This window comes from Gobio gobio (genome assembly GCF_949357685.1).
Source record: "Gobio gobio genome assembly, chromosome: 12".
Classification (NCBI taxonomy): Eukaryota; Metazoa; Chordata; class Actinopteri; order Cypriniformes; family Gobionidae; genus Gobio; species Gobio gobio.
In genome coordinates, this window is record NC_137105.1 from 37,064,507 (window position 1) to 37,091,556 (window position 27,050).

The 27,050-nt window shown below is 38.1% G+C and overlaps 1 protein-coding gene and 1 long non-coding RNA gene across 3 annotated transcripts in view; one reads left to right on the top strand and one right to left on the bottom strand.

The window, feature by feature from the left end:
• Positions 1-27,050, bottom strand: part of LOC307135048 — a 910,342-nt gene that overhangs the window by 487,091 nt on the left and 396,201 nt on the right. The gene's annotated exons all lie outside the window — the stretch shown is intronic.
• Positions 1,380-25,639, top strand: plpp6 (phospholipid phosphatase 6). Of its 2 annotated transcripts, XR_013817583.1 has the most exons (3): positions 1,380-2,033; positions 21,380-24,013; positions 24,839-25,639. XR_013817583.1 is itself a non-coding variant. In XM_079830433.1 (2 exons), the coding sequence occupies exons 1-2, from the start codon at positions 1,553-1,555 to the stop codon at positions 21,745-21,747; spliced, it is 849 nt and encodes a 282-aa protein (XP_079686559.1). In that variant the 5' UTR covers positions 1,380-1,552; the 3' UTR covers positions 21,748-24,094. The 2 variants fall into 2 exon arrangements, 1 of the variants encoding a protein (XP_079686559.1); XM_079830433.1 differs by lacking the exon at positions 24,839-25,639 and having other exon boundaries at positions 21,380-24,094.

The window sequence follows — 27,050 nt, forward strand, 5'->3', positions numbered from 1 at the left end:
TAAATGCGATTTTTTTTTTTAAAATTAATTTCCAGGGTTAGCGATTCAAAAGTCTTGTAAATTATGTAAAAATGCAATCATGTCTTTTCTGCACAATTATTTTATTATTGCATATGGAATAGACCACAACTCTCGGCTTCTGCCAGTTTCTTTAACAATCTTAAATAAACATATATAATTTAGTTAAAACAGACAGCTGCTTTGTTCGTGTTGATATTCCCTTGTGATTATTATTATAATGATTGTGTGGTTTTGAGATTATAGACCAGTGTTGATGCAATGCGTCTATTGTGTTATACCTAACATGTGATATTAGAATAAATATGTTATACATTAATTATTAAAAATAAAAACACCTCATTTAGCTAAGGGTGTTTAAAGGAATAGTTCACCCAAAAATGAAAATTCTGTCTTCATTTACTCACCCTCGAGTTGTTCCAAACTTGTATGCATTTCTTTCTTCTGCTGAACACTGAAGAAGATATTTTGAAGAATATGGGGAGCTAAACAGTATATAGGGAAATATAGGGAAAAATACTATGGAAGTCAATGGGGTCCATCAACTGTGAAACAAAGAAATTCATACAGGTTTGGAACAACTCGAGGATGAGTAAATTATGACTGAATTTTCATTTTGGGTGAACTATTCCTTTAAACACCCTTAGCTAAATGAGTTGTTTGTATTTTTAATAATTAATGTAAAACATATTTATTCTAATATCATATGTTAGGTATAACACAAGAGACGCATTGCATCATAAAACACAAAGGTTAAACAAATTATGCAGTGATCTGTCTTCAAAATGCTTACATGATGTATGTTATACATTCAATATTTCAGCTTAAGTTAAAATCTAAGTTTTATTGAAAAATGTTGTCCACTTTTGTATCATAGGACAGCGGTTTTAAGCAGTGTAACATAACTAAATAAATAATAAATAAAAAAACAAATGAACTACATAAACAAATACATTTGATTAAAATAATACATTTATTAAAATTAATAAATACATTTTGATTAAAATAACTAACAAACTAAATAAATAAATAAACAAACAAAAACATTTTATTAAATTAACTAAATAACATTTAAATAACATTTCTCATTTCTAATATATATATATATATATATATATATATATATATATATATATATATATATATATATATATATATATATATATATATATATATATATATATATATATATATATATATATATAAAACTGCCTTTTATATTTTAATACGGTGGCCCCTCGTATGAGGATGATCATATTTGGGGTTAAATAATTAATTATTTAATGTAATTACTACGTTAATTTATTTTGTAATTTAGTCACATGGTTGAATAGTTTGAATCATTTCTCCCAGCGTGCACTGCGCAGAGAGCTGCAGTTCAAAGATGGCGCTGCGGGCTAGTCCAGTCAGACGAGTTCTCTGTCATCACCTGTAAAACTATGACCTGAAAAAAGACGCATCCAAACGCTATTTAATAAAACAAAAGACATTCCAGTAATCTCGGACTAGTCTGTCTTGGCATAAGTGAAGTAAAATGCCTTCTCCTAAAGCGCGGAGCGGCTCGGGGCGCAGCGGCAGCGTTCCGTGTGCCGGTGGAAACGGGCGCTATGAGTTCGTTTCTCTGAGCCGAACTCCCCCGCCGCACCTGCTGCAGAGGCAGGGCTCCGATCCTACATCGGCTCGTCTTCGAGCCTCCGAGAGCCCCAACCGACGACGCGGTTCGGGTTCGTCCACCTCTTCAACCGGCGGGCAGCAGTTACCGGAGGAAGACTGCATGAAATTAAACCCGTCTTTCATCGGGATAGCGCTCAGCTCTCTGCTGGCCATCGACCTGTGGCTGTCGAAGCGGCTCGGGGTGTGCGCCTGTGAGGACTCGTCATGGGGCAGCGTGCGGCCGCTCATGAAGCTCATCGAGATCTCCGGACACGGGATACCGTGGCTGGCCGGTGCCGCGTACTGCCTGTATAAAAGCGACAGTGCCGCCGGTCAGGAGGTCATGCTGAACCTGCTCATGGGTAATGCGCTATTATTATGTTACAAAGAAATGTATAGTCCAGCGATTTTTTTTTTAATCTTTTAGATGCTACGGACCCCAAAATATGATTATCCACACGTTAAGGACCCCCATTCTAAAATTGTACCGGTAGTTATATATTTGCAAGCATAAAGACCCAAATAATACTGTGTGCTAGTGCTGTGCTGTGAACTGTATTTAAATAAAAATATTACATTTTATTTTTGTTATTTAAATGGTTTTATTGATTTAAATCAAAATGTATTTAATTTAATCAATTTAATTGTAATCAAATATATGTAGTTAATTAGATTTTTTTTTATTGCTGCTGTCAAATCGATTAATCTATTAATGCATCCAAAATAAGTTTGTGTTTACATAATATATGTGTACTGTGTATAATTATGTATATATAAATACACACACATTCATGTATATATTTAAGAAATATTTGTATGTATGTGTGTGTGTATATATATATATATATATACATACACATATACATACACATACACATATACATACACATACACATACAGGGAGTGCAGAATTATTAGGCACGTTGATTTTCTGATCATATTTTTTTTCCAGGCACATTTGACCAATTCCAAACCACAGTAATCCTAATAACTACTATTGATTTAGTATTTAATAATGTATAAGTGATATATAATTGTTCATGAAGGCTGGAAATGAAAAACACCTTATATTCAGGTGTGCAGAATTATTAGGCATGTTTTCTTTTACAGATAAATTGAGCGAAAAAAGAGATTTAACTCAGACTGAAAAGTCAAAAAGTATTAAATGCCCATGAGAAGGATGCAATACTAATGCAATACTAGACATTGCAGTTAAGGCATGACCATTGGACAGTGAAATGCTCGTTGGGTCAGCAGGATCTGACAAAAACAGGTGGTGAAGAAAAGACACCTGTTAACTTCAAAAGAATTAAGAATTAAGGTGAAGAATTAAGGGTGAAACCATCAGGAACCCTTTAGTCTCCAGCGCCACCATTTTCCAAAGCTGCAACCTACCTGGAGTCTCCAGAAGTGCAAGGTGTCAGGATCTCAGAGACTTCAGTTAGGTAAAGAATCCTAAAAAATGACCCCCACTAGATAAGAATCACAAGCTGAAGTGTTGTAAAATACATGAAGAAGGTTTTTTTTATAGGCTTTATGGACAGATAGGTTGAGAGTGACTCTTGAAGGACCAGCACCACATCCTCTAGTACCACTGTTTGAAGAATTCATCTGCCAGAATCTGGCAGTATGTTTTGGGAGTTCATTTTTAGTCCATCTCTGCAAAACGGACTTCAGGATGGACTAAAATGAACTCCCAAAGCGTACTGCCAGATTCTGGAAGATGAATTCTTCAAACAGTGGTACTAGAGGATGTGGTGCTGGTCCTCAACCTATAAAACCTATAAAGCCTATAAAAAAAGCAGGCTTCATGTATTTTACAACACTTCAGTTTGTGATTCTTATCTAGTGGGGGTCATTTTTTAGGATTCTTTACCTAACTGAAGTCTCTGAGATCCTGACACCTTGCACTTCTGGAGACTCCAGGTAGGTTGCAGCTTTGGAAAATGGTGGCGCTGGAGACTAAAGGGTTCCTGATGGTTTCACCCTTAATTCTTCACCTTAATTCTTAATTCTTTTGCGGTTAATAGGTGTCTTTTCTTCACCACCTGTTTTTGTCAGATCCTGCTGACCCAACGAGCATTTCACTGTCCAATGGTCATGCCTTAACTGCAATATCTAGTATTGCATTAGTATTGCATCCTTCTCATGGGCATGGGCAAACATGCCTAATAATTCTGCACACCTGAATATAAGGTGTTTTTCATTTCCAGCCTTCATGAACAATTATATATCACTTATACATTATTAAATACTAAATTAATAGTAGTTATTAGGATTACTGTGGTTTGGAATTGGTCAAATGTGCCTGGAAAAAAAATATGATCAGAAAATCAACGTGCCTAATAATTCTGCACTCCCTGTATATTTATTTATTTATTAGTGGTGGGCATAAATACAATTTTTTTTATCTAGATTAATTCCAAGATTAATCTAGATTAAAATGGCTCATTTGAATTCTGCCGAAGGCATTCAGAATATGTGTGCTCGTAAGTGATCATTTGTCTTTTTGTAGTTTGAATAATAAATAACTTATGTCCCTTTAAGACCTAGCGCACGCATGGATCCCACTGTTCCTGTGAGTTGGTTACGACTGTGTTTACGTTAAAACTCACCAAGATGGGCATTGAGACATTTTTGAGTGTATTTGACCTTTAATAAGCGGGAAAAGGGAGCTCATTTTTGCACTTGTATGTCAGAGGCGTAGCCTGACGTCGTCATACTCAATTCTAGTCAGAATATGGGTCTGATACTGCTCCGTTGGGCTGTGATTATGGGGCGTGTTTCAACCGAACCAGGAAAGACCTCAATTGGATAGACCTACAACCAATCAGAGCAACGGAGCGACGCATAATGTTAGTTATCAAATGTCAACAGAACTCAACTGCACTGTGTTGCCATGTCCGCGGGTTGAAGCGATCCCAATTATGTGATATACAGACCCAGGAATGCCAAAATAACACATATTTTACCCCCCAAATGCCTTTTTCCCCGGAGAACCCCCCCGGAAAGCTATTGGGCTTGTTTTTGGCTAGTTTTGAGGAACGTTAGCAATTGAGCGGGTTTTGTTGTAAAAACTTGGCAACCCTGTACCGGCACGCACGCACACTGGAATAAGTAGCCTAACGTTAGAAGAAAAATATGAGCGTAAACGATCTTTGCTGGTGTTGTAAAAAAAAGGATAGACAGAGTTTTCTTACCAACACAATCATCATTTCTGAGAGAAATAGTAAAGGTGAATGCATATACGAACAAGTTCTCTGTTTAGGATTAGAACAAACTCAACCCAAGCGCCTTTGATGACGTGGATGATAACGTTACTGTTGATCATCTGTCCATCATCGTCTAAAGCCCGCCCTGATGATTTCATTGGTCCGAACAGCTTCTGTTCGGGCATAATTACTCCTCTACCGATCAAGTCCAGACCGAACTGCCCGAGTAAAAATGTTGTGGGCGGGGCTAAGTTTGGCTGGCATCCAGGCTATCAGAGGCGGCTTTATTACGGTATGTGTGTGTGCGCTTCAGATGCGAGCTCGAAATCTGCGGGAATTAGTAGAATTAACGTTATGTGCAACCCTGCGCAAAATTAAGACCGGTCACACCAATACTTGCAAAAGTCCAGCAGAACAACCGTTCGCAATGTTCAGAGGATTAACTGGACTGAATGAGAGGAGGCGGGTGCGTGTCAACTCTCTGTCGGTCGGAGAGGAGAGCGCAGCTGGAATCGATACTGTAGAAAATGAGTATTGTATCGGTTCAGATATTTCAGTATCGATACATAGCGAAATATCGATAGTTTTAACAACACTAGTAGGCATACACACAGGTTCGAAGACTCGTTCTCTCGCCCCTACAGTGCAATTCGGCTAGGTATACATCCGCGCTAAAATATCAAGGTGAAAGTCATCATAGCTTGCATAGTATAGACCCAGCTCCCAACCCAACTTTGAGAATAGATTAACGGCGATAATCGTGATTAATCAATTTGACAGCACTATTAGTAATTCATATTTATTCATGTTTTACACTAAACTGGCTCCGCCCTCCAACGTACTTCCGCTCAATTTGAATTTTCCTTCAGTACTCCGTCTCAGTGTTGCCAACTATTTTCCAAGGAAAGTAGCTAAAGCCTGCCCAAAAAGTCGCTAAATGTCGCTAGATGACGTCATACGTCAATTAGCATATCCGTGACGTCACCGCGCCGTCTTTGCGTTCTGCCTGTCTGATGAGCTTTCTCTCTTAATCTTAATCTCTTAATAAAATAATACAATACAGCCAACTGTCCAATAAATATGTTCTCATTTCCTATATCTTTTTTTCATACAGTAGAACGAGTATGATATAGTTAATGACATTTTTTTTTTTAACAAACTTTTTTTAAGAAACTGGATGAACTAAAGCTCTGTGAGAGTGAGTAAAATAAGTGATAAGCACAAGAGAAGAATGGAAATCATAACGGGTCAAACTAAATTCTTTAAATATAAAACAAAGGAAGCAGATATGGTGATTGGTCCGTGGCAACCCTGTGTGCTCATGTGTAGCTCGCTCATTCACGTCTGTCAGCTGCTGTGTGTGTTCAACGGCACGCGCTGCTCCTCTCAGCCACAGCCACTCACTAAACAGAGTAAACGCAGAGAGAGGTGACGGCAGGGAGAAAGCAAGACCTAACGCTCGCAGAACAGTACTGGCGACATTTGTAAAATAAAGTAGCTGACGTTTGTCCAAAAAGTCGCTAGATTTGTCGGTAGTTGCTTTTTTGAAAAAAAGGCGCTAAAGGGGTCTGAAAAGTCGCTAAATATAGCGACAAAGTCGCTAAGTTGGCAACACTGCTCCGTCTGGGATTGCGGTATATTCTCTGGTTTTCTCCAGTCAAATTTTAACCGGTCCAATCAGTGAACAGAGGAAGTGGCTGAGAACGATGACGTTGATGTCGTGCGCTAGTTTGAGATGACATGCATCACGACCAAACGTTAGCGATTGGTTATGGCAGATCCAGAGGGGCTCTGGGCAGATCCAATAGTTTTAAACTTCAACAGAGTACCCGCCTTCAAGGAAGTTAACTAATGGAGAGTGGCCAGACCATAGATATCCATAATAAAGGCTAGATGACTCGTCCGCGCTGCTGGCCAATGGAGGTCGACGTCCGCACCTGGCGGCCATCTTGTCACAGGCAGCTCGCTCACTCGTAACATTGTTTTCATGGGTGCTTGCACTTTTTAAATAAACATTACTTGCTCAATTTTCTACCGATTTTCAAACGGTTTGGTATGTTATAAACGTCAGAGACGTAGTTATGACACTGCATACTTATGAAAAATTATTCATAATTTGTTCAAGCATCCATAATTATAGCCACGTTAATAACGTTTATAAGAAACCAAACCATTTGTAAATCCGTCAAGATTTCAGTGAGATAAGAGTATTTGTGTTCATGCAGATCACTCGCCTTACATCAGGTACCACAGAGCCCTGCCTGTGACAAGATGGCCGCCGGTGATGACATTAGAGACATCGCAGTAAGACATCTAGCCTTTATTATGGATATCTATTAGGGCTGGGTATCGATTCAGATGTTTCGATTCGATTTCGATTCGCAAGCTCTCAAATCGATTCGATTTCGATTTTCGATTCTCGATTCAACTCAATGAATATAGATTTAATTCAAATAGCCTACTATATTTATAAAAAAGAACAGTGAACATGAGGTTACAAGTGGGTAATTAAAAAGAAACTAAGAGCCACAAACCTGTATATTAAATTATTTTTATTTTAGGTACACTTGGGTAGGCCTACATTAAAACAGAACCCATCTCTATATTTCAAATGCATACAATTATTTTAAATACAATACAATTTTGTTTTTATAGATATTTTGATACACGTATTCTAAAACATAAAAAGGATATTGGATGATTTTCAGCAATTTTCAGTAAAGGACAAGCATTTCTTGCGATTTATCCTACCGTCATTCAGACTCTGTCCGTTTTTATGGAGGCTTTTTCCTCCAGGGGCATCTGAGCTTTGATTCATGCCCCGATGATGCATTATATTTCGTCACTATCTCTGTTATTTGCGTGCCTTCCTTAGATGCGATTGCCATTCGATTTTATCTTAACTACAAGCATATGCGATACCGGGCAGGATCGACTGGAAACCCAGAGGGAAAAAATTCGATTCTTGGCCTTGAGAATCGACCACATTTTAAAAAACTTTTTTTTAAATTAATCAAAAAATAAAATAATTAAATCCATGGTGAATGTTTGATTTTTGGACTGAAACCCCTGAATGTTTCAAAATGTTTCTCCTGGTCTCCACGTCAGCTCTGTTTGCTCTGATATCTGTGGTTCATAACAGAATTCTGCACCAAACGCTTCCCAGAAGTTCCCACTAGGTCTCGCAGTAGCGATGTTATTAATACTGTGGTGAATTCAAATGCGTTCTCGCTGGATCTCCCAGCGCTGTTTAGTAATGGTGTTGCGTGATCAAGATCGGCCTGTGTATGAGCTCGCGCTGCGATGTCTATTATTGCTCTGAGCTGATAAACGGTCCGCGCAGCACAGCTCAAACAAGTAGCGCAGTTCCGATCCGCTTTCGTTTCATTGGTCGTCCGATGTTTCTCATATGTAACAGAAATGGCAGCTCTTATCAGTTGGGCACCGCGGTGGTCGCACCGGTGCGACCTCCAACCAGATTCAGTCTCACCAAAGGTTGCAAAATGGACCATTTAGTCGCAGTCTGGAGCCCTGCCTAGTACTCTCTTGTGGCCCCGTGGGCTCCCCGGGCCCCAGTTTGAAAACCCCTGTTATAGACTCGCCACTCAGTTTGTAAATCAAATATAGTTTCTATTTAGAAACCTAGTGATGCTCTTGCAGTGAAAGTCAATGGGGGAAAGCAATCGGAGTGTTTAAAATTAGAAACATGTAGCCGTTGCTTTTATTTTTGATTTATTCTTCTGTAGAAAATGTGTTATTTGTGCTGTTAAGTCTAAATAGCCTTTTGGATGGTCTGATGTTATTAAGTGTTTTTCATTAAACCTTTTCCCTCGTATCCTTGTGTATATCATGCAAAAGGTTCGTATTCGGAGTGATTTTACAAACCTCTGATTTAGCCACTAATCATTAAGATTTTCTAATTTAAAAAGACCAGCTTCAGAGTATATAGCTTCAGTATATCGTTTTTTTTAAAGTCATGGAATGACCATCCATACATCAGCATCTGCCCTTTTGTTTAAACACAGCTGATATCCATTTATTCCTTTTGGTTTAATGCACTTCTGCATTCCCCACTCTTTATGGTGCTTTTTCAGGCTCATTTTCTTCTCTGATGTAAGAAGCAAATCATAACCCACTTCCTTTCCTCCTGCTTTCTCTATGAAACATCCCTGATCTTTTCTTTTGGACCTCTCTTTCCTTCCAAGTGTTTTCAGTGCCAGGGGGATCTGCAGGTGAGGCAGTTTTCCATTCATTCTGGCTTTCCTTCATTGATGTGGCTTATAGGCAATCCATTTAAAATGTAAAAGGCTTCCTGTTTGTTGCTGCCAAGAGATCCAGATTTATTAATCATGATTCTCAGCAGTAAAAATGGAGCGATAATCACTCACTTACTGATCCCACGACAGCAATTATGTCATTCCACTGACAACCTTGTTGATTTGACATCCCATTCACTAACATTGACAGGTTTTAAAACTACAAATGAGCTGAATGGCCTACTCGGCTTGTTTCTGAAATACAGAGATATGCACAGGTCCGGCAGCCATGCTTGATCTCTTTCCAGAGGTAATCTGTCACAGCTCGTCTTTTTGCCAAGCGATTTGCCCGGTTTAACATCTTTTATTAAACATTTAATTCATCCTGGTAAGCACAAGCCTTGTGTTCAGTGGCAGCTGTAATCAATCATAAAGTATTTTGAAAAGACCTTTCTACTCGTCATTATGGAAAAAATGTATTTCATACAAAATCAAGTGTAGCTGGCCATGATGAGGGAAATGGTTCCCATCAACAGAACCTACTAAAAATGGATCTATATATTATGTTCTCTGTTGTTACAAGAATCCCTTAAAAAATATCAGTTCAGTCAAACGCGTGTCACTCTATGAGGACACGAACACACAAACCTTCACTTCATGACAATTTACCGTTTTATTTGAGAAAACTGTCATATCATGAAATGAACACAGACACTCAAAGGTCTTCACACCAACCCATCAAAATAAACGTGTGGTTTAACGTGAAGAAATTGACAGAATATATTAGGCTACTGTTGTAGCCTACAGTAGATTTAGCTAAGTCTCTATGTAATAATAATAATTTGTCTCTACTAATAATAATAATTATGCCTAGATGGTTGTTTATTTTTTTACTTGATCTTTTTTATAAACATTAAACAATGTTTACTTTAAACAGCATACAGCCTTTAAATGTTTATGTATTATTTATTTATAATGATAATCATCATAAATTATCTATGCTAAGCTATGCTAAAAGTGCTACCACCAGACCCGGAGATCGGCTGAATGGATTCGAAAACAGTGAAACTCAACTGTTTAACTTTAGGGGAGTTGTAAAATGAAATGAGCCTATTTTCCAAAAAAGTGTCGCGTTACACCGCTTCATTAGTTATATATCCATTCACAATTTTAATGCAAATTTTGGGATATTACTTAAAACGCTGGATGGAAATGCCAAGATGTGCATAAATCTTAAAAATGCATGTAAAAAACGTATATGTGCTCAATAGAAACACTTTTACTGAGTAGATCCCTCAATGAGCAACACAAAACCCAGTGGACCAATTTCATTGCACATCTCAAATGTCGGTTTGGTCATTTTGAAATGCCTGAGCATTTTGAATCATCAAAATGATTGGGTATAATGACCTCTCAGAATTCTCACACGATTGCTTTCCCATACACCAGGTGTCCGCCTCCTAATGCAGAATAATATGGCTTGCAGGTAGGGATGGGCGATATCTTGTAGTTTGCAATATACGGGTAAAAATTCTCCCCACGATAAGAATTATTCTTCCCGCGATAATAGCGATAAAAGCCTGAGTTGATGATGCGACCCATTCGCAGCTCATGTGCAGAGCGAAAACAACAATGGTGGAAGCTGCAGAGGAGTTTATCGCTAACAAGGAAATACCGCTACAATCTGAACTTGTACACACAGATATTTTTCCACTCGCTGAGCATTTGGACTGAGCGGTTGAGAGATTCACGCTTTGTCAAGCAATCCTTAAAACAACTTTAATTTCAATTAAAGCTGCAGTCCGTAGTTTTTCCTCTTTGTCGCCATCTCTGTTCGAAATCTGCAATTGCAGTTATTCGCGGAATTATCAACTTTACGTGATTTGTGCCTTGCCACGGCACAGCGGAGGAATCCAATGTTTTGAGGAGATCGCTTATCATATCACGTCAAACCATGCAAATTATACTTTGTTTTCAAATTGTTCGTGTTAACATCATCTTAGCGTGACTACATTTAATGTGTATTAGGGCTACCTGTAGTTTAGTTTCCATTTCTGTGCAGTCTAATTTCTAACTGTCATACACCAACAAATGAATGTGGAGTAGAGGTGAATTGCTCCCTCTCATAGCTAGCACAAAATAATTTATATTTACCATAATGCAAACGAGAAAGGCACAACAAAGAAAACTGTTTGAATTAAGCGAACAAGTGTGCTTCTATTACATAATTGAACCATTGAAATGTCTTGTCCAGCAGAAAAAATACGGTATCTGCGTCCACTTTGAACCCCTTTAAAACGCGGTGTTCACGCCACCTTTCAAAAGCCATTTTTATCCTCGTTTTCGCATAAGCCTGTTTGAAGACTCTTTTTTTTCTGTAGCCACTCAGAGGGTGCGTCTCAATCAGCTCCCTAGCTCAGTAGTCAGGGCACTGATCAGGGAGTCAGCCCATTGACTTATGTCCTGATCAGTGCCCTGACTACTGAACTAGGAAACTGATTGAGATGCACCCCGAAAGTCTGAAGTCTTTTGCATTTTACAACGGGTGAATCTCCAGTTGTCACTGGTGATTGTCGTTTGAACCTTTTCTGGATCTGCCATCAAACTGATAAGTTTAATTATATCAAGTGCTGTGAGAAAAGGCTATAAATCTCCACCTCCTACATCCTCACATGCAATATAGCCTACTAGCCGGGACACCTTATTTACAGTGAGGAAAATAAGTATTTGAACACCCTGCTATTTTGCAAGTTCTCCCACTTAGAAATCATGGAGGGGTCTGAAATTGTCATCGTAGGTGCATGTCCACTGTGAGAGACATAATCTAAAGAAGAAAAAAAACCAGAAATCACAATGTATGATTTTTTTTTAACTATTTATTTGTATGATACAGCTGCAAATAAGTATTTGAACACATGAGAAAATCAATGTTAATATTTGGTACAGGAGCCTTTGTTTGCAATTACAGAGGTCAAACGTTTTTCACCAGGTTTGCACACACTGCAGGAGGGATTTTGGCCCACTCCTCCACACAGATCTTCTCTAGATCAGTCAGGTTTCTGGCCTGTCGCTGAGAAACACAGAGTTTGAGCTCCCTCCAAAGATTCTCTATTGGGTTTAGGTCTGGAGACTGGCTAGGCCACGCCAGAACCTTGATATGCTTCTTACAGAGCCACTCCTTTGTTATCCTGGCTGTGTGCTTAGGGTCATTGTCATGTTGGAAGACCCAGCCTCGACCCATCTTCAATGCTCTAACTGAGGGAAGGAGGTTGTTCCCCAAAATCTTGCAATACATGGCCCCGGTCATCCTCTCCTTAATACAGTGCAGTCGCCCTCCCTGTCCCATGTGCAGAAAAACACCCCCAAAGCATGATGTTACCACCCCCATGCTTCACAGTAGGGATGGTGTTCTTGGGATGGTACTCATCATTCTTCTTCCTCCAAACACGTTTAGTGGAATTATGACCAAAAAGTTATATTTTGGTCTCATCTGACCACATGACTTTATCCCATGACTCCTCTGGATCATCCAAATGGTTATTGGCAAACTTAAGACGGGCCTGAACATGTGCTGGTTTAAGCAGGGGAACCTTCCATGCCATGCATGATTTCAAACCATGACGTCTTAGTGTATTACCAACAGTAACCTTGGAAACAGTGGTCCCAGCTCTTTTCAGGTCATTGACCAGCTCCTCCTGTGTAGTTCTGGGCTGATTTCTCACCTTTCTTATGATCATTGAGACCCCACAAGGTGAGATCTTGCATGGAGCCCCAGTCCGAGGGAGATTGACAGTCCTGTTTAGCTTCCATTTTCTAATGATTGCTCCTAGGGCTGAACGATACATCGTCATCGCGATATGAACTCGCGCGATGAACACATCGCAACTGACAGCCTGACACGATGAATACGGGAAAACGGTTTACATGCGCCAATCTGAGTAACGTATTCTGAATACTTGGATTACTTCCACATTGAATTGCGTTTTATAAGTGTAGGAATGCGGCCATCAAATCCTGCTTACTAAACATATATTATAAAATATTTAGCTAACGTCAAACGGGGCCATCGGCTCTTGGGCTAGTAAATCAGCGCATAGGAGAATGTAAAGTTGCACGTCAACTAAGCAGGAGCACCGGCGGTGGGCGGACAAAACACTTTTTTTTTTCTTTTTGTATGTGAAGCTGTTTTACGACACGAGTGAAGCACAAAGCTTTATTTACAAAATAAATAATAGGTTCGCAATTAAATGTTACATCACAGCCATGGAAACATAAGGATTCATGCCGAACGAGAGAGGAAGCTTTGTGTGGTGAGCCAAATTTCAGTTTGCTTGCGTTTTGCGCTCTGGTCACACGATTTTCCACGAATTTAACACTAGGTTTACTAAATTTTATTCTACTGGACATGGAATCTCTTATTTATTTTCCTAAATCCTCATTTACGTCTCTCACAGGGGATTAAACGTTTCTTCCTTGTTTGATTTATTTAGGAGTAGGCTATATCGCATCATTTACTGTGGTAAAGTAGAAAACGGAGTAGGACAGATACATTTTACTTCAAACTTTACTTTATTTAACACAGTTTGTGCTTGCTATTAGACTTGGTCAGGTTTTTGTGTATAGCGCATTTCATACACCCCGGAGATTTTTAGTTTCGCTTTCTCTCACAGCGCATAATCAAAAAAGCCTACGTTCTTGACCCTGCGGAAGATAATTTTGTTCTTCACATTTTACTACAAGTAGCCTATCAGTTTTGGAACATCAGGAGAAAACAAGAAGATATTAGAAAACGATGCTTCTTTCCTGCTCGTGTCATCCCTTTCAGCGCAAGGGATAAGGCATAAGACACACGCACGTCTGTGGGGAAATATAAAAAAAAATGTTTCTTTAACTAATATTTAACTTATATTTATATTTAGATTATTTACAGATATTTATTTAAATGTTTTACAGGCTGTAGTATGTTGTTTCACTGACGGAAGTAGGCCTACTAAAATAAACACGCATGTTTGAGCCTTATATTTTTTATTTTCAAAATGTAGGCTATTTATTTGATGTAGCCTATATATACACCTCAATCTCAATTAAATAGCCTACATTTTGAAAATAAAAAATATAAACGAATAATATATTTAACGAATATATATATTTTTATATATATATATTAATTTATATATATAATGGCTATATAAAAAAATATAGGCGTGCGTGTGTAGCCGCCACCCCAACCACCGCGGCACTGCACAGTTACACTGCAGTGTTATATTTCGTTCTCCCTTCTCTTTCTTTAATATGAAATGCTTTTTGAATTTCCAAGATAGAAACGCTTTATTGCCCTGGCTCTGTTGTTCTGGCTCCATCTCTACCTCTAGCTCCCGCTGCTCCTCTTCCGACTCCATTGTGACTGATCACGCAAACCGTGCCTTTTTTCGTTTTCATTTTGGGGCTTCTGAGAAATGCATCGAGTTGCCTTAATTTATTTAGAGAGTAAATAAACTCATGAAACAGAGAAGTATGGTTAATGTTATCCATTGATTTCAGCAATGTAACTGTATTCTAAATATCAACTATTTAAATTGCAACTGTAACGGAATACAGTTACTCATAATATGTATTCTGAATACCAGTACATGTATTCCGTTACTGCCCAACACTGAACTCGACCTATTAAAGCACTAAGACATGGGAACAGTATACATTTCACATTTGAATATTTATCGCAAGTCATATCGTCATCGCAATATTAAACAATGTTATCGCACATCGCAGCATTTCCTCATATCGTGCAGCCCTAATTGCTCCAACAGTGGACCTTTTTTCACCAAGCTGCTTGGCAATTTCCCCGTAGCCCTTTCCAGCCTTGTGGAGGTGTACAATTTTGTCTCTAGTGTCTTTGGACAGCTCTTTGGTCTTGGCCATGTTAGTAGTTGGATTCTTACTGATTGTATGTGGTGGACAGGTGTCTTTATGCAGCTAACGACCTCAAACAGGTGCATCTAATTTAGGATAATAAATGGAGTGGAGGTGGACATTTTAAAGGCAGACTAACAGGTCTTTGAGGGTCAGAATTCTAGCTGATAGACAGGTGTTCAAATACTTATTTGCAGCGGTATCATACAAATAAATAGTTAAAAAAGCATATATTGTGATTTCTGGAATTTTTTTTTTTTAAGATTATGTCTCTCACAGTGGACATGCACCTATGATGACAATTTCAGACCCCTCCATGATTTCCAAGTGGGAGAACTTGCAAAATAGCAGGGTGTTCAAATACTTATTTTCCTCACTGTATGTGTACAGTGCAATCCACCAGTACCACTGGAATTAAAAACATTATTACAAGCTTACTGTTGTAAATCGAGCTAAGGTAAGCAGATAGTATTGAACTGGTTATGGTTGGCTGGTTATGTACTTGCTCAAATTTATTTTGGATAATTTTTAACCCAACAAAGTTGCGGACTGCGGCTTTAATCTCAATTAATGAAAAGTGTATTTGATGCTGAGTAAATACTAGTGTGAGGCCCATGACTGTGCTCAGTGTTTCTCACACACTCAGAGAGTGAGAGAGTCTCATACCACGCAGAATTGAAGTGCTAAATGTAAACAATATTCTTTGTTGTATTTTCCTGTTAAATAACGGCGTTCATTTGGAATTATTCAGCCTTATTGAACAAGAGGAAACTAATGTGCAAACGGCAATCTCATTGGCTGACGCTCCCCATTACTGTGCTTGTTTGGATTTCAGCAAATCAGTTTGAGCGAACGCAGACAACGTGATTAATATTCATAAACCCAGCAGCTCACCAGTCCTTAGTGCATTGTATATTGTTATTAGTTGTAGAATTTGTAGTATTATGATCTTATCAGTATGACCAATGACCAATGTCTTAAAGGGTTAGTTCACCCAAAAATGAAAATTCTGTCATTAATTACTCACCCTCATGTCGTTGGACACCCGTAAGACCTCCGTTCATATTCGGAACACAAATGAAGATATTTTAGTTGAAAGCTGATGGCTGAGAAAGGCTTCACACAGGCCTCCATTGGCATTCAGTACATTGACACTTCCAAGATCCATGAAAGGCACTTAAAACGTCGTTACAAAGTCTATCTCACCACAGTGGCTCTACAATAATCATACAATGCGACGACAATAGTTTTTGTGCGCAAAAAAAAATCAAAATAACACCTTTATCCAACTTGTTCTTGTCTTCCGTGTGCGCCTCCACGACGCATGCGCGAGAATATGACGTAGCGCCGGTGTTCGGGAATCGATGAAATACACACTTAAAGCCCCATTTTGAGCACTACGCCGAGACCTAAAGCACGATCAATGTAGAATCCAACAGCTTAGACACGCGCGTCTTCCTCTGCTCGTAAACAAATCGCTTCTGGGTCATATGTCCGAACGCCGGATCTGCGTCATATTCTCGCGCATGCGTCGTGGAGGCGCACACGGAAGTCGAGAACAAGTTGGATAAAGGTGTTATTTTGATTTTTTTTTTGCGCACAAAAACTATTGTCGTCGCATTGTATGATTATTGTAGAGCCACTGTGGTGAGATAGACTTTGTAACGACGTTTTAAGTGCCTTTCATGGATCTTGGAAGTGTCAATGTACTGAATGCCAATGGAGGCCTGTGTGAAGCCTTTCTCAGCCATCAGCTTTCAACTAAAATATCTTCATTTGTGTTCCGAATATGAACGGAGGTCTTACGGGTGTCCAACGACATGAGGGTGAGTAATTAATGACAGAATTTTCATTTTTGGGTGAACTAACCCTTTAAGCACCACCACCAGTCCTAAATTCATTTAAAATTACAAATATGCATTCATACTTTTTCATTTGCACATGATAACCAAGTTTTAGTTCAAATTACTTAAATTCTATCATTAAATTATTTGCTTTTTTTTTTTTTTTAAATCTGAAGACGTTATTAGTGGATTATTACTTTTGCTGTTTGCACCAAGAGAATATGAATAAATACAGAATCTGTGTTTACATTTCAAACTTGTCATTTAATTGAATTATTATTGTTTGGATTGCTAATTTTCAGCACAGTTGCACAATTTAAACAATACCTGCACATTTACAGAAGAAAAGTATATCTGCAATTTTTACATTTCTGAAAAGGCTGGTGTTTGGATATTTACAGTTTTTATTCTTTTATGAAATTTGTTTATTATAGGAGCCTATTTGATGACTGGTACGTTTTACTTTAGATCATTGTTTGTTTTTCTTAGGCTCTCAAGAATGCGTGCAGCTCTCACTTGTAGCAAAAACATGGGGAATGGTACCAAATTGATCTCGTTATCGCAATAAATGCCAGAAAATATCGTCATAAATGAAGTCCAAATCCCCCGTCCCTACTTGCAAGGTGCAAGTCATTTATAATTAATGATAAAAGAGCCACGGTGGCTTCTCTGATTGCAAAAACTTCCATTTTTATTACATCTATTTTGTGCCAATTTCCCAGGAAGTGAAGATTTTGTTCTGTTGAACACATGGGATGGAAACTGGGCTTTATTGGCAAATGTTTTATGCGATTATTCCAGTTTTGTGCACAGGTTAAATGCATGCATTTGCCTCTGAACCGAGCAAGCGAGTGCTGTGTTTAGAGAAAGGCGGTAAAGATGTATGTGTTATTGGCAGATAAATCATATTAAGTGCTTTCTGCTGATATTGCCATTGCTGCATTGGATTATCACTTTGCTTTTTATTGCCCATATTCTGAACAACTCTACATGCAGAAATACTGGGATATCCAACAAATTTATGGCATTACTAGTGCTTATGTAAACTATAGGGCAAAAGAGGTTATAGTTGTGCATTTAAATTTGTAGTCTGTATTGAATGTGATTTAATTAAATATGGTGTACTGTAAAACTGATTTAAAAACAAATGACTTACGATGAGCCAGTTTTTTTTTTAATGAAGAATAAATTAAAACATAAAAATAATTTATCATAAACAGAAAGAGAATTCTTTCCATACTGTATGTAAGCACAATGAACATTTATAACAGAAATATACCCAAATAAATCATAATTGAATTCAGTTGAATACAGGAAATCTCTATTGCGTGGCCATTAAATTACCCATCTATTGCATTAGTTCCCAAATTATTCTGTCAGCCGATCCCCTTAAAAAAATAAAATATTTACTTGTACCCCCTGAGATTTGAAGTTAATATTTTAATTATTTAAAGGGTTCGTTCACCCAAAAGATGAAAATTGTCATTAATTACTTACCCTCATGTCATTCGACACCCGTAAGACCTCCGTTCATCTTCGGAACAGAAATGAAGATATTTTAGTTGAAATCTGATGGCTCTGAAAGGCCTCCATTGGCACAATGCACGGTTCACTCTCAAGACCCTTAAAGGTCCCATGGCATGGCATTTTTCTATTATTTTATAGTGTTTCCTGAGGTGTACTTATATTGTTAGTATGATTTTTACATCATAAAATGTCATAATTTAGAAATAAAAGGCATTTTTTCTATACTGCTGTTTGCCCTGTGGCTGAATGCCCTGCTTCAAGAGGCGTGTCTGCTGTGAGACTTCAGTAAAAAACGCCCACTGTTGTGATTGGCTGACATCTTTGCATTTTAAATGAGCGGAGGGGGCGTGGTTTAACGAGGCACGAGCAGGCACGAGTCTGCCAGAGAGAGACGGATGGACTTGAGTTCACTTCACATCAGTTCTCTCGGCATGTCTCAGTTCAGGGCGAACTGTTGTAGTTACTAGCATAAACTTCAGGTTATTAGTTTATTTCTAGTCGGAGGGACTGTCACTCATGTCAGAAAGTTAGTAACTTTAGTAAATTATGGATCAGCGCTGACTCGAGACGCGAACCGTTTAGAACGATTCAGTCCAATTTGGTGAACTGGTTCGGTTCACTAAAAAGAACCGATTCAAAAGAATGATTCGTTCGCGAACCGGACATCACGGAGACGGAGCGATTGCTAACAAAGTTATTTATAGTAACTACTGAGTTATATGAGCGCTGTCTGTCAGCGCGAGTTTATTGTGTGTGTATCTGAGAGTTCTGAATAAACACGAGTCCCAGTCACACCGAGTCCGTCTTCATCATTATTCTACCAACTTTGTAACACATGCAGTGTACCATTACAGCGAGATGAACGAGTTAGTAAGTGTTGAGTATAGCATTATTTCTAGATATGTTCCAATCATATGAAAACCGTCAGTGACGTGCATTGAGTAACGTTACACAGTGCAAACAAAGACACAACAGCAGTAATCGAATGTAATCCAGTTTATTGTGGGGAAAGCTGGCTAGCCTAGCCGGATACCCTCACGCTTACCCCCCTTCTGCTTAATCTCACGCCGCGTTTGGTGCCTCAGCTGTGGGCCAGATGCAGTACTGGGGGTCGGGGATGTTGAAGGCCGAGCTTCGGCGTGTGTGAGGTTTATCTCTAAAGATGTGGCTCTGCCGATGTTGAGCAGAAAAGACTGTATGCACATTTAAGAACAGATAGACGCGACGAGGACGTACAAAAACACTGACTCACAAGATAGAAAACACCTTTCTGTCGGGAGAGAGAGAAGCCGCAGTGTGTGCACAAATAATAAATAATTAGCTACACATAAGAAATCACTGATCACAGATCAGAAGGAACTGAAGAAAGACTTCTGTTTTCATTTGTACATCCAAACACTGAGAAACTGCCAGCGTTCACGCGTTCACAAGCAATGATCTCTCGAGCGCTTGCAAGGGCGTGCCAGATTCTCTGGGCGGAGGAAAGGGAGGAAACCGTTCCTGCTTGGACGTCAAACCAGGAGACTTCAGGATTGGCTCGTCTGGCCTGTCATTTTCTCAAAGGCAGAGAAAGACAGCCAGAACTCGGTTTTACACCGATCAACATTTCTATCCACTTGGGGACAATATTCAGGCAAGGGGAACTCATATTAATGTTGAAATACCTCATAAAATGAAAATTTCATGCCATGGGACCTTTTTAAAAGGTACTAAAGACGTTGTTACAAAGTCCATCTCACTACAGTGGTTCTAAAATAACTTTATGATTCGGCGAGAATAGTTTTTGTGCGCAAAAAAACCCTAAGTAACGACTTGCATAGTGATGACGATGCCCTTTTAAGGGTCTTGAGAGTGTAAAGTGCCATTGTGCCAATGGAGGCCTTTCAGAGCCATCAGATGTCAACTAAAATATCTTCATTTCTGTTCCGAAGATGAACGGAGGTCTTACGGGTGTCGAACGACATGAGGGTAAGTAATTAATGACAGAATTTTTTTGGGTGAACTAACCGTTTAACATGTTCACAATTTTTTGAAGTTTGCTAATGGTCATCATAGTATGCTAGTAGACTTTCCCCTGGTTTCACAGACAAGGCTTAAGCCTAGTCCCAGACTAAAATGCATGTTTTAACTGAAAGAAACAGTGCTATTGTTTTGTTTCAAGATGCACACCATTTATGTTTTCTCCTAAGGTACATTCATAAAAGCTACTTAAATGTCCTAACTGAACTAAAGCCTAATCCGGGCTTGATCAAAGCCCTGTCTGTAAAATCGGGCCATAAAGTATCTAATCTATTTTTAGTAAGTGTTTTATTTTGATGTTAAAATAAAAAAAACATTTTATATATAAATATATATTTTGATGTTAAAATAAAAAAAACATTTTAAATAATTATATTATGAGGGTGTTCACACTTGGGTTCACTCTTTACAAGAACTATAACACAAGTTATATTTATGTCTTAAATTTTCACTTTCAAACGTTTAAACCCTTGAGCTTTTATGTCAGATCCTCAAGCTTTTATTTTGGCTGAAAATTGCTGAAATGGAGTGTCTATTTCTATCCACAAAAATGTGAATGTAAATAAAGTGAACCTAGTGTACGTTGAAAGTGGCATATATTAGTCATAGAAGTCTTAATAGATGCTCTGAAACACAAAGCGCAACTGTAATGACTATGTACTTCATTAAATCACAACCTTTTGATTTGATAAGCGATATCACTATTTCAGTTTTATTTTGATTAGTTGTGTTAGTTACATTCAATTTAATAAATTATTAGCTTCTCATCAACTCACAAACCCTGGTTGGAAATCCTGATCTATGTATTCTAATATGAGTTGCATATTCTTTTCCATATATAAATGAGGCATGTGCTAAAATGCATATTTTCAGAATTGACTAGTCAGTCTGCTGTTTGAACAATTAGTTGATTTCTTACATTTGTCATTTTCTTTTTCAGCTTTGGTACTGGACCTGGTCCTGGTCGGCGTGGTGAAGGCTGTAGTGCGGCGCCGACGTCCTGCCCATAACCGCATGGACATGTTTGCCACGTTCTCTGTGGACCGCTATTCCTTCCCATCAGGCCATGCCACACGTGCTGCTATGTGCGCCCGCTTTCTGTTGGCCCACCTGGTGTTGGCGGCCCCGCTCCGTGTTCTTGTCCTGCTCTGGGCCACTTTAGTTGGTTTTTCTAGGGTTCTCCTTGGACGCCATAATGTAACGGATGTCTTGTTCGGTTTCTTCATGGGCTACTGGCAATATAATTTGGTTGAGGTTCTCTGGTTGTCTCCAGTCATGTTGCAAAGCACGATTGGACAGCTTCACTGAGACGTTAAGACTGAGGGAAGGGAGCATTATTTGGAGGATCTAGACTATAATTCCTTAGTGTCTGTCTGTCAATTTGCTTTATTCAAATTTACCTGGTATTGTGTGTCTGCTAAATTGAATTTCATCTCTCAGATCATCTGCCAGTGATGTCCAGGTTCATATTAGATTCTACTGAACAGATAAATTAGTTGAATTTGGAGTGTTAGGGAGCAGTGAAAAGTCTTTGTTTGTATGCCTCACACGCTCTCTACTTCTTTTGTGTCAATGCTCTGAGACTAGATAGATTATGCCTGTTCTTATGTCTCATTTGCCATTGTGCTCTGCTTTTTTGAGGGTTGGTGCTTATCAACAAAGCAGGATGACTGGGGTGACCTCTGGCTTTTGACTTCAATGTTCTTGTTTACAGAATAAAACCTCATCTTTGTGATACTACATATTTATAGCACGTAAAAAAAAGGCATCATCCTGAAGATTTTGCCTCCGTTTTAATCAAAAACCAGCCAGATCTCTAATTAATATATTAAGCTCTTCATTAATGAATGTTTAATTCGGCGAGGGAGAGGATTTGAAACATCGGGGTGAATTTCAGCCCAGCTCTAATACCTTTAGGGTATGCAGCGTCCTCAATAGATATTCACCGGAGAGTAATTCTGTTATCTCTGAAGGGTTATATGGGTTTCCTCATTGCACTGATATCTATCCTCTGAATAAGTATTTTGTGCGTGTTTAAAAACTCTATTCTGTGTTTGTCTCACAAGAGAGTGAACTAGTTTGTTTTCTGTTCTTTTTCTCTTTTAATTGTGACTGTGCTAGCCTCTTATACATATTATTGCACTTTTTGATGCAATCTTATTGGTCTATGAAGTAGCTTTCATTATATTTTGCTGGATTTTAATTGGGTTAAAGCCACAACTGTGATATATAGAGCCATAAATCACATTATATGCTGCAAACCGTTGCCATATATCACAGGAGAAACTGTCATTATGACAATTTGGTAGCATTAAAGGGTTAGTTAAAGGGTTCACAAATTCTGTCATTAATTACTCACTCTCATGTCGTACCAAACCCGTAAGACCTTTGTTCATCTTGGGAAGACAAATTAAGATATTTTTTAATTAAATCTGAGAGGGTTCTGAACCAGCCATAGGCACAACGCCATTGCAACTTTCAAGGCCCAGAAAGGTAGCAAAAAATCTTTAAAATAGTCCATGTCACATGCCGGCTCATTATTGGTTAACTCCTGCGTCAACATCACACGCATGGTGAACCGCGTTGGCCAATAATGAGCCGGCGTTCTGACGTAGAACTTGGTAGCGCTGCACTGTCTTTACTATGTGAACCACAAAGGAGAATAAAATATCTTAATTTGTGTTCCAAAGATGAACGAAGGTCTTGAATTTTCATTTGCACGTGCAGGTAAATTGCACCATGATGGCATTAATGTTGACTAAAGGACCACCTGTGCAAAATAAGTAGTTGGGCGGTACTGTGGTACTATGGTAACCATGGCACTTTGATATGCCATTTTACTGAGTGATTGCATATTTATGTAACATGGTTTTTACATGGTACTTATGCATAAGTCTGAATATAATGATGTTACCATGGTTCATGTTTATAAGCCATGCTATTACCACAGTGCCAATGACAAAAACACTTTATTGTATATACACAATTATTTCCCCAATTATTAAAGTAGAATGTGAATGAGGAGGGGTTTTGAGGTTTGGACTTTCTCATCACCCTTTTTTCCTCTGAAAATTATTTAGTCTTATTCTACTCAACATTCTTTTTGTGCATTTTTATAGCCAAATTTGGCCATTCCAGTGAAGACGGACCTTAGTACGTCACATACAATGCAATTATAGAAAAATCTTTGCTTACAAGGTTGCTGCAACAGTTTAAGGAAATTTGTCCTCACATAAATTACCAGAATAGCAAAGTATATTAATTAGAAGTGGGATGTCCACATATGTATGCCGTGTAGTGTGTCTTGTTACATTCCAATTGTTAAATGGTTATCAGTAATGCACAGGATGGATATCATTAGTTGTAGTGATTTGTAACTTTATTTTATTGTGTCTTCACCCGCATTACACTAAACTCGAATAAGTTGGCAAAACTCAAACAGTTTTAGGTAATCAGTTACATAATTTTAAGTTAATAAATTCAAAGTTTAAGTAAGCAGGACTGGCAGATTTAAATTTTTTACTTGTATATTTGAATTGCTCTTAAAGGAACACGCCACTAATTTTGAAAATAGGCTCATTTTCCAACTCCCCTAGAGTTAAACAGTTGAGTTTCACTGTTTTAGAATCCATTCAGCCGATCTCCGTGTCTGGCGGTAGCACTTTTAGCATAGCTTAGCATAGATCATTGAATCTGATTAGACCGTTAGCATCTCGCTCAAAAATGGCCAAATAGTTTCAATATTTTTCCTATTTAAAACTTGACTCTTCTGTAGTTAGATTGTGTACTTAGGCCGACAGAAAATGAAAAGTTGCGATTTTCTAGGTCGATATGGCTAGGAACTATACTCTCATTCCGGCGTAGTAATCAAGGAACTTTGCTGCCATACCATGGGTGCAGCGGTGCAATGATATTACACAGCACCTGAAAATAGGCAAACTTCCGGCATCATAACCAACATGACAACCTGCGTGCCTTGTTACCATGGAGACATTTGTGAAAGACGATTCAGAAGATATTTACTTCGGTGCAGATCCTGAACTGTATTTATTTGAACCGGAATACCTGCAACTAACTTGGTGCCAGTCACGTTGGAAGTTACCAAGCTGGGCACTGTTTTCAGGCGCTGCATAATTTCATTGCACCTGCTGCACTCATGGTACGGCAGCAAAGTTCCTTGATTATTAGATAGGAATGAGAGTATAGTTCCTAGCCATATCGGCCTAGAAAATCGCAACTTTTTCATTTTCCGTCGATGTAGCTACAGAAGAAAAATATTGCTATGGTCATTTTTGAGCGAGATGCTAACGGTCTAATCAGATTCAATGATCTATGCTAAGCTGTGAATTCGAAAATGGTTAAACTCAACTGTTTAACTCTAGGGGAGTTGGAAAATGAGCCAAAAAATAGTGGAGTGTTCCTTTAACTTGAAATATTTGAGTATGCTAACAGACATTTAACTTAAAATGATCATGTAATCTCAACATAGATATTTTTAGAAGTGAAAACTTAGCTAGATTTAACTAGCCAATTCAGTAAATACTAATTTGCTAATTGGTAACAATGCTTTGACAGCATTTAAGCATAGCAATGGCTGAATGAAAACCAAGCTTATGCTCCACCATGATGCCCCCCCCCAAAAAAAAAACCCAACATAACATAAACTCTTCTAAATTAGCATATCTAAATATTAAACACTAATAATATCCCACTTAACATTAATATTGCACAAAAAACATTATTTAACACTATTTTAGCATTTACTCTCACTTTCGAGTGCCATGGCAAAGGATGCTGGGAAATGGACATCCCAGCCCAGTTGCAGTTAAATTTAAGTTTTTCTGTCTCTCGTTTTACTACTGTTTTCTTTTATACCTTGTAAAGCACTTTGGTCAACCTTGGTTGTGTTTAAATGTGCTCTATAAATAAACATTGATTGATTGATTATAAAACTCAAAACAATGAAACGATTCAGATTACTTAAAATGTGTCAGTTTTGTCAACTCAAAAAAAAAGAAAGATCTGAATACGCATACAAGTTAATTTAATTGAACTAATTTGTTTAATTTAAGTTTACCCTACTCAAACTAATTAATTATTTTGAGCTTTAGAGTTTTCAGTGTACATGTTATTCTAATTTCTATTGTGGTAATAATAACAATTGTGTAATTTTTAATTTCAGTTTAATTCTAAATATTTTTCTCCTCAGTCTCCTGGGGCCCGTTTCAGAAAAGAGGTTAAGTGAAAACTCTGAGTAGGTTAACCCTGAAATAAGGGAAACTCTGGGTTTTCTGTTTCAGAATGGGAGGTATGTCAAACCCGAGAAAGCAGGGTAAGCCAAGCCCATTTCTGAAAGAGAGGTAACTTATACTCAGAGTCAGTTACCAGGGTCACTTACTCTGTGAACCTAACCTGGTCAGAAGCAGGTTTTCTTTGGTAAACCCAGAGTTTCTTTCAGTCTCCTCCCCCTTTTTAAAGCACCAGCAGTGTTTAAATACTTTATTCATTCATTCAAACGCCACAAATGCTTTTCTTATGAGTATTTTGGTCGTATTTCAAGTATAAATATAAAAAAAATTATGAATTTAATCTAAATCTAAAGTAAGCAAAGTTTACTTAAAACAAATTAAATTATCTTCCACTTGACAAAAATACAAAGTAAGAAAAGCATTCTTTGCAGGAACATTCATTGCTCATATTTTCATCATGAGGACACTGTCAAAGTGACAAAAATGGCATGTCCTTTTATACAGGATCCTGACGTTCACTTGATAATCCTCTAGAAGTAACCTGATAATTAGAATTTCCTTCAGGATTTCCAGTGGTTGGATGCATTTATGACACTCATATTCCCATCATCACACTTTCTGAAAACTGATTATTGTATGGGATGGAAGGATGCTGCCAGATGGTAGTACGAGATATATGGCATAACCACCACCACAGCTGTTAAATACATTTATTTACATTTTTTATAGTCATCTTTATTTCCTACAAATACTTTATTCTTTTTCCTGTTGGGTGTTAATATTCTTCCTCCATCTCCTCTTCATCTGTCAGTGGTGCTGGAGTTTGGCTGGCCTGAGTAGAAGTAAACTGTTTAATGTCATTACCTTGATTAATAAATGTAACCGGTGGGATCAGAGAACATTTCATTATGTGAAAGAGCATAGACCCTTTTCACATTTCTGGGTTTCCGAAGCTGAAGTCCTCATAGTTGGGTTAACTCTTATAGCGGTGAATGAAAGAATACATTAAATATATTTGCCATTTGCTCAAATAGCAAAAGAAAAACTCCACAATAGTGATTTCACAACTTTCAAAAAGATGGAAAAATTAAAATAAGATTGATAACTGCAGTGAAAAGAGAGAAAGATGTTAATTTTAACTATCACTCCCATAGACGCTGTATTAGAAACACTCTCACAGCAGCGGTAACTTGATTTTTGTAATTTGATGCAAAAGTAATATAATACAAAGTATTAGTGTTATAAATGTACATACATAAAAAAAAATACAAAAAACGTTGCAGGATTTACGATATTGATGACCATTAAAACACGTCATCACTGTGAAAAGGGTCTATGTGGGAAAAGCTGCTGCACATTGGA

What these genes read in the sequence shown, in the direction of transcription:
- plpp6 (XM_079830433.1), top strand. Translation starts at nt 1,553, where the DNA reads ATGCCTTCTCCTAAAGCGCGGAGCGGCTCGGGGCGCAGCGGCAGCGTT. An exon ending in CATGCTGAACCTGCTCATGG is followed by an intron (nt 2,034 to 21,379) that starts GTAATGCGCTAT and finishes TTTCTTTTTCAG; the next exon opens with CTTTGGTACTGGACCTGGTC.